This window comes from Crotalus tigris, unplaced genomic scaffold (genome assembly GCF_016545835.1).
Source record: "Crotalus tigris isolate CLP2741 ecotype Arizona unplaced genomic scaffold, ASM1654583v1 scf7180000024282.1769268, whole genome shotgun sequence".
Classification (NCBI taxonomy): domain Eukaryota; kingdom Metazoa; phylum Chordata; class Lepidosauria; order Squamata; family Viperidae; genus Crotalus; species Crotalus tigris.
This window is the reverse complement of record NW_024100454.1, coordinates 69,281-84,447: the sequence shown is the minus strand read 5'-3', so window position 1 is coordinate 84,447 and position 15,167 is coordinate 69,281. Positions and strand designations below refer to the sequence as shown.

The 15,167-nt window shown below is 35.4% G+C and overlaps 1 protein-coding gene across 6 annotated transcripts in view; it reads left to right on the top strand.

Annotated features, from left to right (window-relative positions):
• The window catches only part of MYLK (myosin light chain kinase), an 82,335-nt gene that overhangs the window by 41,699 nt on the left and 25,469 nt on the right, over positions 1-15,167 (top strand). For all 6 annotated transcript variants that reach the window (XM_039323788.1, XM_039323791.1, XM_039323792.1 and 3 more), the window contains 2 exons: positions 10,666-10,870; positions 12,802-12,850. In XM_039323788.1, coding sequence (XP_039179722.1) covers positions 10,666-10,870; positions 12,802-12,850 — 254 coding nt within the window. The remainder of the gene's footprint in view (positions 1-10,665; positions 10,871-12,801; positions 12,851-15,167) is intronic.

Genomic DNA, 15,167 nt, shown 5'->3' with positions numbered 1-15,167 from the left:
AGGCCCAGCCTCAGGGCTGCCGCTGAGTGCTGCTGCTCAGGTGTCCTAGATGGGTTGGGTGTGTGGGATAGAGAATTGTTTCTCTTTTGTTCAGGGGGAGGAGGGGTAACACACTAGCAGAGTCAGGTTAGGCATTTTCAGAATTCTTAACATGCCAAGCCCCAAGGGTTCTCCATTATTCTTTTAACAGCACACAACATAATTCATTGATTTGTGCTTCCTTGTACTGATACTGTATTTCATTTGAGCAAAATTAAGCATGTATCGTATAGTTGCCTATTAGCTAGAATTTTATTGAGTCCTTTGGTTTGTTTTGACAAGGATCGATATGAAGAGGCCTGCTCATAAAACTGACCTATTGCATTCTTCTCTGTATTGTTCATGCTCACTGTGGAAAATGAAATAAATATACCCCAGATATTTGAGAAATAAAATCACTTTCCTCCAATGAAAGCACGTTGGAAAAATCTTTAGATCAGCTGAAGTTTAATTTTTATCATGTAGAATGCAAGTATGAAATGGTATCATACATTACATTTCATTGAGGCATTTTGCTTGGAAACAGTCCATTTTCATCATTTATCTTTTTCTTTCTGGCATAGATGATGGGCTTGATTCTATAAATTTGATGTCAGGCTGAACAAAACCAGCTTTACACACAGGCATTATTTTCATATCTAACAGGAAATGGAAAACATTAACTTGCTCTGAATTTTACCTTATACTGAGGCTGCATATTATATTTGACTTTTCCAGAGACTGTCAACAGCCTCTTTGTATGAGGTAAGAAGATAATGCCTATATGGTAGATTTTTCCCCTTTCTGTTCCATACATTGAAGTATAGAGATTTTCCCCCCATTGTAGCATCAGGCTCACTAAGGTACCTATGAACTTTTTCTGCTTCTATTTCAGAAAAGCAGGGAAATCCTGGTTAGCACTGTCTAGCTGACAGTGTGTTTAGGACTTGTATGTGTTGGAGCTGCTTGACAGTATGTTTTTTTTTTTTGTTCAAAGTGGTTGCAAAAATCTACTTGGAGGAAGCACATCCTTTCTCGTGGTGGTGACATTCATAGTCAGTGGTTTATTTTAAAAAAAAAAACCCACAACCCATGGCAAGCCATAACAAGCCTGTTTGGCAGCATATTGTGCAGACTTGCTAGAGATCATCTCTCTGTGACATGTGTACACTATTTCTTAGTTAACAATGTCTGCAGGGAGGGGATCAAAATTTTAAGATGGCAGCTGTGATTGTATGATCCAAACTATCTATCTCTCTGTCTCTGTCTCTATCTTTACCTCTACCCCTATCCCTACCCCTATCCCTACACCTACCCCTATCAATATCTATATCTATATCTATCTCCATACACACATATATAACCTTTTCTCCACTTCAGGTGCCATTGGTTAAATAGGTACTGATTTGACTTTTTCAATTTTTAGATGAAGATCTGTAATAGGCAATTACTGTCTTTTGTCTAAGTAAACTTATTGTTTTCAGGGGCACAGTTCCTTGTTTTATACTTTATGAGTTGTTCTGAAAGTTTTGATACTGGATAACTATAAATAAATGGCTCAGTAAATCATATTGTTTCTAATTCCAGAACGCTCATGGCAATCATGCTTTCCAAACAGCTATGATTATTTTGCAAGTGGCAACTTTAAAAAAGACCACAAACTGTATCCCTGGTAAGCTGTAGTCAAAAAAAAAAAAAAGAAAAGAAATCTCTAGTATTTCCTTCAGTTGTGTTCAGCTGCCATTTCCATTTAAAATCTTTCTAGCTCTTAAATAAAATTGTAATAATTTCAGCCTTGCAAAGCTAAGCATAAACTTGGTCTGGCATAGTGAGAATGGTATTTCTGGTTTTTAGTTGGATATGTATTTGTTAGAAGTTTTATGTTGGCTCATCAAAATTCCAATAAAGATATTATGTTTAAATTGTCTATTTCAAGACAGATTTATCTTGAATTGAAACTGAATTCTTCTTTGAACGTTTCTAAAATATGTGTTAGCAGAAATTAAGATTGATGTTTCTACATTCTTGGAAAATGAAGGAAAGTAATTTTAAGAAAAAGTCGTGTAGCAGATTTGGAACTTATACATAAAATCTAGGTTGAGAGATGGACTGCTAGGATGTCCATGTTCCCCATTTCCCAAGAAACTAAAGAGGCTAGTCTGATGTGCCAATATATAAAGAATCTTGATTAAGGTTTATTTAAATCTTGATTAAGGGAATATCATCAGTGGTTTAAAAATGCATTTTCCATGTGCAGGGATGGTTACGTTTTTAGAATTGGGACTTGCCTTTCACTCCTAGTGTCATTCTATATAAGTACAAGTTTGGGGGGGGCGGGGGTGATGGTTCTTTAGAGAGCCAGCTTGATGTGGTGATTAAGGCATATGGCTAGAAAATAGGAAACGATGAGTTCTAGTCCTTAGGCATGGAGCCAGCCACTTTGGACCAATCAATCTCTTTCAGAAATGAAGGTGAATATATGTGTCCCGGAATAATGTTGCAGGATCCAGTCTGGGTCGGTCACTGGGATCAGAGGTTTCATCTTCCAAGCTTTCGGACTCTTGCACTGGAGCCCATCCTCAGGGAACTTCTCTTTTTGAGAGAAATTCTTTGAGGATGGGCTCAGCATGAGTCTAAAAGCTCAGAAGACTAAACCGCTGGCCCTTGTGACCGACCCAGATTGGATCCTGCAATCACTTTTAGCCCTAGGAAGGAGGCAATGCAAACCACTACTGAAAAGCTGCCAAGAATATTACAGGGAATGGTCCAGGCAGTGGCTAGGACTCAAAAAACTGACTTGAAGGCACACATACAAAGTTATTTAATACTATCCAATAGAATAGAATATATTATCTCAGGGTTGAGCTGTGGAGTCCTCGATGCTCTCTGAGCTTGCTTGTTTGCCTGTAGACATTTTATTACCTTATTAGGAAACAACATCAATATTAGTGAGTGTGGTGGTTTTCTCCAAGTTTATATACAGTAACTTACCCTGCCACTGTTGGTAGGGATGTGATTTTTCTCCTTAATAGTTTCCTGATTATTGTTTTCTATTTGATTGTTTTCCTGGAGTTAACCCCTGCTTATCAGGCTGTTATTGATTGCAGGAAAGGATGTGTTCTGGTTCTTTTGTTTTTTTTTTCTTAGCTTTTTTTGTCTCTTTTGAATGAAGTGTAAATGTGAGTTATCTCTGTGTCTGTTGATGGCTGATTTGTCTGAATGCCAAGCTTTATTTATTTATATTTTATTCATTTATCAAATCTAATGGCTGTCTTCTCACAAGAAGTTATTGGGTGGTGCATTATGAAAATATATTTTAACATAAATTTCCAGGAATTCCCTAGCATTTTTTGGATTTAGCTTGGTCTGGGTTATTAATACTATATCATCGCCCTCTTGGAAAATGTAAAGAAAAGTGTGTATTTCATTCCTTTCCTGTACTTCCTTCTCCATCCCCCTATTGGTGCAACACCAAAAGACTTCTGTTTTAAGCTACCTCTGCATTTCTCAAAATGTAGGCCACAAGAGCTATCTTGCGGTAATGGTGAAGGCATCTGGCTAGAAACCTGTTCTGTCCCAGCCTATGTGAGTCCTTGTTAACTCACAAAGACAAACCCCTCTTTTAACAAGTAGGCTGGAAATGCAGGAAAAACAAACCCCTTTTATTATTATTTACAGATCTGCAAAATGTCCCAAAAGCAAAGACAAATAAAACGTGATGCAAATGGAGAATTGTCCAAAGGCAAATAGAACACGATTCAAACAGAGAATTGTCTAAAGGCAAACAGAGCATGATTCAAACAGAATTGTTCGCAAGCAAGGCAAATAGAACATGATTCCATGAAACTTGAGTCCTTTGCAAACGGTTGCCTTCAGCAACCAGCACCACCCACACCTTCCCTTTTTATTATGCAGCTCCAAGGCATGGCTTCTCAATGCCTTCTCCTTCGCCCTTGGAGCTGACCCATTGCCTCCCTCTGTCCTACTCTTGTTGCCTGTCTGCATTTGCGAGTGTCTATGATGTCTTCCAGCTATGAGTCCTCACAATCTGACTCAGCCTGAGCACGAGTGGAGGGGCCAGGCTCTTCATCAGATTGTAAGTCCTGGAGCTCATCAGAGCCTTCCTCCGACTCTGATGGCTCTCCAGGTCCCTCCTCCTCCTCCTTTGATTCACCAGACTCAGCTGCCAGGTCCATTGGCTGGCACAGAATCACAACAAAACCAGGAAACTGTGACTTCTAGTTCTACCTTAGGCACAAAGCCAGCTGGATGAACTGGCAATCAATCTCTCTCAGTTTTAGAAAATAGATAAGGACAAATCACTTTCTTGGCAAGAAAATTGTAGGGACTTATCCAGGCAGTTGCCAGAAGTCAAAAACTGACTCAAAGGTGCACACTCAAAAAAGGTCATGAATATAATATAAGGAAACATTGTGAGACAACAGATAGGTAGTTGACATAGAGCACCTTCCTTGCAAGTCCTGTCTCAGTAAGCATACCAGTCTGATACCACAGAATGCCAAATTCAAGATAGCACAATAGTTCTAAGGTCCTGCATGACGTCTGAATGTTCTTTTTGAATACACTGTATTGAAGTATAGAGTCAAGGTGATTGGCCTTGCCTGAATGCAACTCAGCCACATGACGCAGAACATCAAGACAGGTTGTATTTGTTTTTCACAATTTTTATATTCATTCTGAGGCACTGCATATTTTCCACAAGTCATCTGGCAAAACAATTCCAAAGAACTTAGCCAAGAAAACTACAGGGATTTGTCCAGGCAATCACCAGGAGTAAAAAACTGACTCAGAGACGCACAACCAAAAAAAGTCATGAATATGATATGGAGAAATGTCATGAGACCACAGTTAGGTGGTTGCCATAAAGCACCTTCTTTGCAAATCCTTTCTCAGTAGGCTTACCAGTCTAATATGACAGAATGCCAAATGCAAAGTAACACAACAGTTCCAGGATCCTGCATGAAGTGTGAAAAATGAACTCTTTTTAAATGGAAAAATGTATTTGAAGTAAGAATAGAATCTTACCAAGTAAAGGGAAACTTTTAAAGAGTTATAATAAATAAGAATATTGATAAACAATGAATGTTTTTGTAATATGGTGAGGTGCTATAAGAGTTGGGCTGTAATTGTTTAGTAACTATAACTGAATTATCACATATGCTGCAATGTTCTATGAATACATCTAACAATTCAAACTATAGTTTTCTCCCCATTTTTTATAAAATGCTGCACGTAGTGCATCCCTGAAGAATTACAACAGTCTGTTTCATTAATGCTCATTAGCATGTGGTGGAAATGGCTGTTGTGTGCATGTGTGTGTAATACATGTACTTCATATAAAAGAACAAACATTACTTTGGGAAATCCCACTAATGAGGGTTGGGAAGTTTTTGGAAACTGCAGGTGTGGAAGCAGAATACAATGAGTTGTAGTTCTCAGCTACAGCAACTATACATTAACACTGAACTCAAACTTTTACAGGGAGGTTAAATGCATGTATGATTCTAGGTGGAAGTCACATGTATCTCTCAAGTACCTACTTATACAGCTATATACAATTTCACCTGCAAAATGTTAGTCTCCACTTAATCATTACCATTTAGTTAGCCACCAAGTAGTACTAAAAGAGTGAAACCCTACCTATTATACCAATGATTATATTTCAGTAGTGGCTCATTATTAACAAAATAGCACAGAGACATCACAGTATATTTTTTAACAGTCATAAAGGCATTTTAGAAGATTTTTAATACAATATATAGAAGTAGAAACAGTATCAGGAAGTTCTGAGGAATGTGTGGTATCCTTTTAAGTGGGCCAGACATCACAATGGAGAGATATTTCTGGATTGTATTGCTTGAAACTGTATCCCACTTCATTCTAATATGGTGCCTGTGGTGTTTATTGTAATTTATTTTAATCTTGTAGTAATTTTTCGACTATTAAAAAAGGGGTAAAACTTTTGGAGAATAATGCTGAAACTCTAGTTTATCTAAGCAGAAATAATTCAAAGTGTATGTACTAAGGTACATTCCTGAAAGAATTCAAGTTACTATGTTGTTATGACAAATGATGGCACTGACTTCTGTACAATAGTCCTGGAGTTTTGCAAGGATAAGATATTTGTCAAGAGTATGGTTTTCAGCTGCTGCCTGCTTTTTTATTACTAGGACTTATCTCTTACAGATCAGTCATGAATAGTTTTCTGTTGCAAGTATATATAATAAACTGGTGTGAGCTTCTCATCTTTACCTTACTAACATTTTTTGTGTTTGTTTTGTTTTTGTTTTGGAAAAGCCATAGTTTCCATAATGTTGTTTAATTACTTTTAATTGTTTTAGTATTGTACGCCCTAATGCCCTTTACAAGAATAATTATTGTCTACATCCACTTGTCATTTCTCTCAGGTATTGCCTTGTTTAATAATGCAAAGTTGTCATTGCTTATTATTGGGAAGATTAAAATCAAAGGATGAGGAGATTGATTAATAAATCTCTGTAGCTTGAAAGATTGTTTCTTTTTATTGTGGGATGAAAAATAGATAACACAGCTCCTAAAGATAAGGGTCATGAAATTTACTTATTTGCTGCATTATATCATATTTTCCTCACGAGTTCTCAGTAGCACATTGATGGAGAGCAAGAGGGAAGTGAGAAGTGTGTTTGGCCTAAATACACTCACTGAGCATTTTGCTCAAGTTTGCAACTCCCTGTTCCCAGTACAGCACCTTAGCACTGCATTACATTGTTGATAAGGATAGAAGTACAGTATTTGATCCAATGCAGTTTGTTTATTGATTGATTGGATTTATGTGCTGGTCTGTTCTGAAAAGGCCTGCAAGTAACTAAGTATAAGATAAGGTTTTCAGTTAAATTGTCAAAATCATCTGATTGGAAAGCTTTTTTGATTGTTAGCCTTTTTTTCTGTTTTGGATCATTGTGGGGAGGGGGTTGCTCTAAATATGAAGCCTATTGTCTTTACATAATAGATTATTGGGATAATTCCAAAATAATGTATTCATTAGTACTGTTTGCATATGGGATAAGAACCTAAACATCACCAGATGTGGAATTTCAAAATGTGATTGGTTTGTATTATAGTTGAAACTTGCATTTGATTATTTGAAATGCATGAGTAGTTTAGAATGAATTTGATTTCATCTTTTTGTTATTAGTTAATAAGTCATCTGGGATTCTAGACAAAACATTGGTGGCAATCTCTCTATGCCTTGTCAGCATTTTCTGTTCTTGGCAAACATGCGGCAGCTATGGTGTGTCATTTTATATAACTTGTCGTTCTTCCTGAAATTTGATTGAAATCTGGAATTTATAGTTAAAGAATGTACATTTTACTTCATGATTAGAATACTTTATTTAATTCCATTCCTATTTTAGAGAAAAGTCTATAAATTTCCCTTCTTGCGGCTGCCAGGTGAACTCTGCAGTTAAATTTAAGAATTTTGCTAAACCCAAATGGATAATTTTTCAATAATTTTCTTGAGGCTGAAATCCTAAGAACTGAAAATCCCGATCTACTAAACCCTCTGTAGTAGCCTGTAGACCTGCTAAATTGCAGTTTTCTCAAGGGCACCAAGTTGGACAAGATTTTTTTAGGGCTATTCACTATCCATGTGAATGAGAGATTAATTTTGAAAGATTTGCTTCATAATTCTGAACTGCTGAGTTCTGAAATAAAGGTTTTGTTATTTAGATTATAAAGTAAACAATAAGTATGATAAAGAATCTTCTGCAATTTTAGGTCTAATGTAGTACAGTACTTTTTTGCTGGGACAATTGTATTCTTTGGGAATGATATTTAAAAGGTTTGTAGAGTTTGAAAAATAGCAGTGATTTGACTTTATATGGTTTGACTTTCTGCCTAACAATACCTGCTATTCTTAACTATGTGCTTATGAGCCATAGCACCCAATTTCTTTCATAAATTCATGGTCTATGTATTTTATATAGATCCTGAAAAATCACCTGCTGGTCTCAGAGTTAGATAAAAAAAATAGTTTTAGTTGTGGATTTAAAATGTATCTGAATTTTTTCTTCATTTGATCAGATTGTAAACAGAAGGCCTGAATGCTGTCATTTACCAGATAGAATGTAATTATGCTTGAAAGCTGTTGCTTCTTGAGTATGCTTTTCTGTGTGTGAATGTGCCCTTAGAGTACAATCTTAAATATATTCATAGCTATTGTACTTCTCTTGGAGGCGATTATATGTGAAGGGAGCATGATCCTTTGCTCAAACTTGAAGTTCAGGGAAGATAATTCAATATGTCTCAGTGCTTGATTTGCATATGTTTATATAGAAAGGGCTCTTTTTCAATATCAATAGAATTTCCTCATTGAAGCCATGATTAATCAAGTGGCATGGACTTAATTCAACTTGAACATACTGTATACCATACAATTAAAATCTTATATAAAAATAGGTAAAGTTAAATCTCTATATTACCTAGTTAATAAATCCATCATCCAACCATTATTGAATATATTATTAATGACAGATGTTTCTACAGAGCCAAGAATATCTACAAGAATTAATTTTAAGTTTATGTGAACATCTGCAGTTTTGGAATGGGACAATTGGCAGTTTTGGGTAGATAGTGCTTTGTCTTAGAAACTATGATCAAGCTTCTAATTATTTTTGGAGGGTTATTTTAATAGATCCTGAACAGAATACCCAAAATGTTATCTGAAAGAAATAGATTAGTATGACACATAGCATTGCTTGGGTAAAAATACTTATCAAAGTTATCTTGCAGTATGGTTTATCAGTGTGATACTTAACTTCAGTTAAATATCTGGACAAGAAAATGATAAACATAATATTCTGCCTGTAATGCCCAAATCAATATTAAGTCACTTGCAGATATTAGTCCCTTAAAATATTTGGCAAAGAATAAGAACGAATTTTAAATAGGAAAAACAAAACTATGTACCAAAGAACAGTTTCTATCAGAGTGAGATTTGAGTTATGTGATACTCTGGTGAAATATGGGAAAGTATCATAGCAAGAAAGAAATTGTGTAAGTATATTAACTGTGCACACCACCCGTAGTCACATGCAAGTGAGATGGGTAGCTATATATATTTAATAAATAATAACTGGAGTGTCAGACAAAAATATTGCACATATTCTCTTTCATTGCAAATGGCGTGCTTCATTAATAGTAAAATTACTACTTGACTGAATAGCCTATTGGGATACTGGCAATAGATTACCTTATTTCTTCCAGGGTGTAAACTTATGTTTACTTGTAGGTCTGCCAAATTTATAGTTAAAGCTGAGAATTCATTTTATTAAAGTGATTGAGTAGAATGCAAAGCTGATTATTGCATTTGAAGGCACTTCATTTTCTATCTTTGTATCTTTGCATTTTACTTGATATTTGTGTTTTGATACACTCAGTTGACTAGTAAGTGAACACAAATATAGGTGAAAACTGTGCATTGGCATGGGACTTGAAGCTATCAAAGTAATTTACTAATGGAATAAATATAGTGAGAAGTATTTTTGAGCTGTTTAACTTACTGTCCAGTTCAGGGTAATAGGATACATATGACAGGCCTATATTTATTGCTTCTTTGAGTCTCTCATTGAACATGTGGAATTATGTATTGTTGTTTGGTCATTGGATAGCTTTGTACTGAGTTCCACATTATTAAGTCATTCTGGCAATTAAAAAAAATGAAAAATATAATGCAAAAGCCAAAATATCTTCAAATCTCCCCTTAATTTTAATCTCCACTGATCAAATAATAAAACTGTACTCCTAATAAGAGTAGTAAAGTTATATAAATATGAGTGCCTCCTAATATTTCTTTCATCATATTCTAACATTGACATGCACAGTATATCAAATAAATTATTTCCCAGTTTACATTGTTGAAAATACATATCCTTTGAATGAATGTTTGAAAATCAATTCAAATATAATTTTTCCTCAAGCACAGATTAATGTGAATGCTTAATAGAATCCACTATGTTTTAGCCTTCCATGGTATTCATTACTATCCAAAAGGGAAAAGAATAGTTAAATTTACAAAATTTATCTGGGGATTCTGATTTTCATCCATTAAAAATGTTGTTGACTAGACTTTCTACACTGACTGCCGCTTACTTTTTATTTTGCAGCTGGTTGATATGGAATTGTCTGAGCAATGCTGTTTTTGAATACTTTTCAAGGACAATTCATCTGATAAAGGAAATTATAAGCTGTGATTTTCAACCTGCATATGGTTGTTTTAATTTACACTGTTATAGGTCTGCCGTACCAGACTGAAAAATGGGGTCATAGATTTATCATCTGAAACTATTTCTCAACATTTCTCAATTTTGGCTTTTAAACCTCAACAGGCAGAAGAAGTTCTTGGATCAATATTGCTAGTTTAACAGCATGATGCATCCGTAGATTCTCTTCTTTCTGTTCATATTTTTTCCTTTTGGCTCTTGGTGATTTGTATGTGTTTAGCAGACATTACTTCAGAAAATATTTTTTTCCACTGGCTTGCAAAGTGTTCTGCATTTGTTTCAGGTAAAAACATTTTCTGTTTTTTTTTTCTTCCTCAACCCCCCATTTCTTCTCTCTGGTTATTTCTATATGGAACTATTTTAGGTGAGAGGCAATCCTGAACCTCAGATCACATGGTACAGAAATGAGCACCTTGTCACAGGAGAGCGCTGTGTAGCAGATTGCAGCATCCGAGGAATTTTCAGTTTGATAATTAAAGGGGTAAAGGAGGAAGATGGTGGTCTGTATATGTGTCAGGCCAGAAATGCTGGTGGGATTCGCCAGGTGACTGTGGAATTGACAGTGGAAGGTAAGAATGTTAGCAGTCTAGCACAAATTCCAGTCCAGAAGCTCTTTTTTCTGTGCAATGCCCCTTGTTCCATCCCAAATTTATTTTTCCTGATTGCAAAAGCAAATGTGGAAAATAAAGGACAAAATGCCAGTTGGCTACCATTTTTTTAATGCCCTGGCTAACTCAATGGAAGAAAGGAGCACAGCAATTGAAAATACCCAAGCTGAAATGTGTACTTGCTGCAGAGAGTTTGAGAGACAAGGCCTTCAGCCATAAAACACTCTGAGGATGAGTCTGTGCCTGTTACCATTTGTTTTTCTACATTGTAGTAAGAATGATCTCACCAATATAAATTAGGAACAATAAACCTGTGATTTCAGAAAACTACTACCCCTCACGATTGGCTGCAGTGTCTTGAGCTATTGGGACCTTTAGATTTTCTATATCGGGAAAGCTATAGGTTACCCCATCCTAATCTAGAGATAACACTTTTGAACCTATTGCATTTGACAGTTTGAAGGCTTTAAAAGGAAACTGAATTAATTCACGGAGGACAAGTCAACTGAATACCATCTATCCTAAATACACAATCTTCCCTCCAAGATTTGAAGAAGCATGCCTCCAAAGACCAGTTGTCCCAAGAGATGTCAGTGTCTCCTGCTTCTGAGCATCCACAGGCATTTGACTGGGAGCAAAATGCTGAGTTGAGGTATGCCTAAAGCAGGGGTGTCAAACTGCCGGCCCGCAGGCCGGTTTCATCATACCGGAGCCATGCCCACCCCATTGCCGGCAATGGCAAAAAAGCTCCGATATGTTGCACGACGTCACGTGACGTCGTGAGTTTGACATGTCTGGCCTAAGGTCTACCTTAACCTGATCCAGCAGGGCTATTCTTATGTAGAATTCTCATCTATAGGATATCAAGTGGGAAGACTACTTTGGTATTTCAAAGCAGGTTAACCTAGGTAATTTATAACAATTACTTTTAAGCCGGGGTCTTCAAGTTTTGCCTTTTTATGACTCGTGGATTTCAACTCCCAGAATTCCTCAGCCAGCAAGTTTGAAGACCCCTGCTTTTAAGGATAGAACACTGTTTTCCTCTTATTGCTTGCCTAAGCATCTCTAGAAGAAATCCATAATATATAGGGAAAATTTGATCTGAGGACATTTTGATTCAAATGTCAGACTTAACCACTATGATTGTTTGTTGAGATAAGCATAAATTATTATTTACAAACATTTGCATTACATTTTATTAATGTTTTTCAATCTTTTATGCTGTCTCCCATATTTTGCAGACACCAACTGTATTTACCTAAAGTTCATAAAGTTCACTTGCTCACAACCAGTAGATGGTGCTGCATACTCACAACATAGTACCTTCCATCCTGACATCTGACTTGAAACAGTTTCTTAAAAGTTTTGGTTGTGATGTTTCAGCATAAGAATGTATTATGGAAATATCTTAAATACATTAAGGTAATAGATGCAGGCAGGTGAACCAAATATGTCTTCAGGCTTGGAATTAAATAAACACTTCTTACTGAAGTCTTATGAGCAGTTTTTGAAATAGCAAAAAACAAGCAGTTCTATTTGTATGTGTGGTCAAATGAGATAAAACCACATTTTCAGTAGATGTTTCTTATTTGGGTGCATAAGGCTGTAGCTTGGGCTGCTTCTCAAAGCACTTCACAGCAAACATCTGCCCTGCAATTACTCCACCTCTGTTGTAAGCTACAAGTAAGGAAAACTTGATTATATGTGTTTTTCAGGTGGAGAATGGGCAAATGGAGAAGCAAATAATGTAATTTTTTTTAAAAAAAGAATGGGCAAATATGTTGTTACAATATATAGAGATAGAAAAATCCATAAATTCCATAAAGGGTCCCAATGACTTGCAGTCCTAATAAAATATTTTTATATCTGACCATTTTTCTGTTTTCTTTTAGGAAAAGTTTTGAAGAAATATAACTTGCCTTCCAGTTCCAAAAGTTCTGGGTAAGAGTTTGGGTGGCATTTATATACTTAGAGCAGATATTTATTCTGTAACATGCACAGCTTTTGAAATACCTAAAAAAGGCAAGGTTTTCTGTTTGGCTTTAGTCATAATAATTCTGCTGCATTCAAAACATTTCATGGAACCATATACTTATGACAATGTCAGTATATTTTTCTGTCTGGCCCACCTAATGGAGTTCATATCACTGTTGCAAATCTGATTGTGTTGTATTTCTTCTCCTTCTTATACTCTTGTGACTCAGGAAGGCCTTTGCCTGAGCCACTTGCAAATTATCTTGTTTCTCTGAACTTAAAAAAAAAAATTCAGCTTCATTTGCCTAGGTTCATGTACATTTCTGTCAAGTTTATCTTACTTTTTACAGTATTCAGTATTGTTAAGGATTGTAAGCCATTTGGCCTCTTTTGTGCTTACTTTGTTCAGCTGGCAAAACTTTAAACCAAATTTATAATGTAAGCAATCTGTTCCACCAATTTATTTCTTTTTAAATTTGCTTTTAGATCTAGTCTAGACATCTCTAGTGTGGCCAATAGAAACTTGCTTTCTGGGCTTATAATTCACTGTTGTTACACCCCACATTCCAGGTTACTGTCTGATCCTGATTCATATTCAGGAAGCTGAATTGCTATTTATTCTTTTCCCCCATGAAGAATAATTTCATGTATTTTCTAATATGATTCATAACTATTATTTCACTAGGAAATACAGATTATAATATCAACCTATTTTTTTAACAGCAAGAAATAGAGAAAAGTCATCCGTGGTCCAACTTTTATCATTTCTTTTCCTTTTAGTATATTTAACTAACTATCACCTTACCTTAATCCACATTATTAAGTTTCCCTGTATTACACTGTTTAAGTTTCTTTTAGTAGTATAATACGTTGCAGAAGATGAGAAGCTTGTTTGCATATGGGTAAGTGTTTTGTACAGTGCAGACTTTAAATTTGCTTGAAATTCCCAGCTTCATTTTCATCACTGTTGATTATTTACTACTAAATATTTGTGATTGTGATATTTGCCATTAAAGTGAGCCAGACTTCTCTTAATCCTAATCCTTACCTTCTGTGCTTGACATTGTGTGGAATTTAGCCAACAATATTTTGGGCTGGGAATTTATAAAAATCAAAGTCCACCAGAACTGGTGGAGAACTAGTATGAGCAAGACCAAATAAGTATTGCTTAGTGTATATTTAATGTTCTATTGCTGTTCGTTATTTCATGGCTTTTATCACAGTTTTAAATGATGAACTCACTGAACTGGTGTTGGTTATTTGACCTTTGAATTTCTGAAATATAAGCAGAGCTTGGTTAACATTACAAAAATCTGTTATTAATTTAATTCATCTTATAAATAGCAGCATGTAGCAAGGGCCACTTTCTGATCTTCTTTAAAAAGGTCTTCTTCTGAAATATTTATGGCAATATGCTAATAATCATCTTTAAAAATGGAGAAAGTATAAAAACTAATGTTGTTCCCCAGCTGCTCATTCCCAAATCACAAGATTTTTACAAGCTGCTTGGTGTTACTTTTTAAATTACTTTTATTTCTTAAAATTTAAAAGGAATGTTCATAAGTTTATAAATGTACCAGTTGACTAGAACATCATGAACATCCCCCCTTCCTTTGCAAATATGCCTGGAATTATTCCCAAAATTAACCAAGCCAAATAGTACCTAGAACAAAATACATTCCATTTATCTCTCCCCTACAACACCCTTATTAACCCTTTCATCATTAGTCAAAGTTGATAGAACCTTAGTATCAAAAAGTATAACCTGTTTAATATTTATTTAAAATGAGTGGTTGCCTTACAGTTTTGCAAAACAGATTCTGATTTTTCTGTAGAGTTGTGTCATTTCCAGGCTCCTTGTTTAAACTGCATTTTTAATGTTTTTAGATGAATTGTCACAAATCATCTGCAGTAGATAAGTTCCAGTTCTTACAAAAACAGATGTATTAGAGTCTGCTTTAATTAGAATTTATTTACTTGTGGGGAGAATATTCTGTGAAAGTCAAAGCCAATTGGGATATTATTGGGACATTATCAATACAGGGACTGTTTTTCTTTCGCTTTTGATCATGATGGCTTCTTTCTTTTAATACTTTTGCAGGTAGAAAGACGCTTCTAGGTTAGGTATTTTTTCCAAGCCTTTCAAATGGAAAAGTTTCCTACATTTTATCCTGGGGGTGGGGGGATAACTCTGATATTTTTCATCTTAATCTAATGGTAGCTTTAAGAAAGTTACCTGATTTATGCTAGTACAACATTTTCATAAATCTTCCAAAGGCTGTCA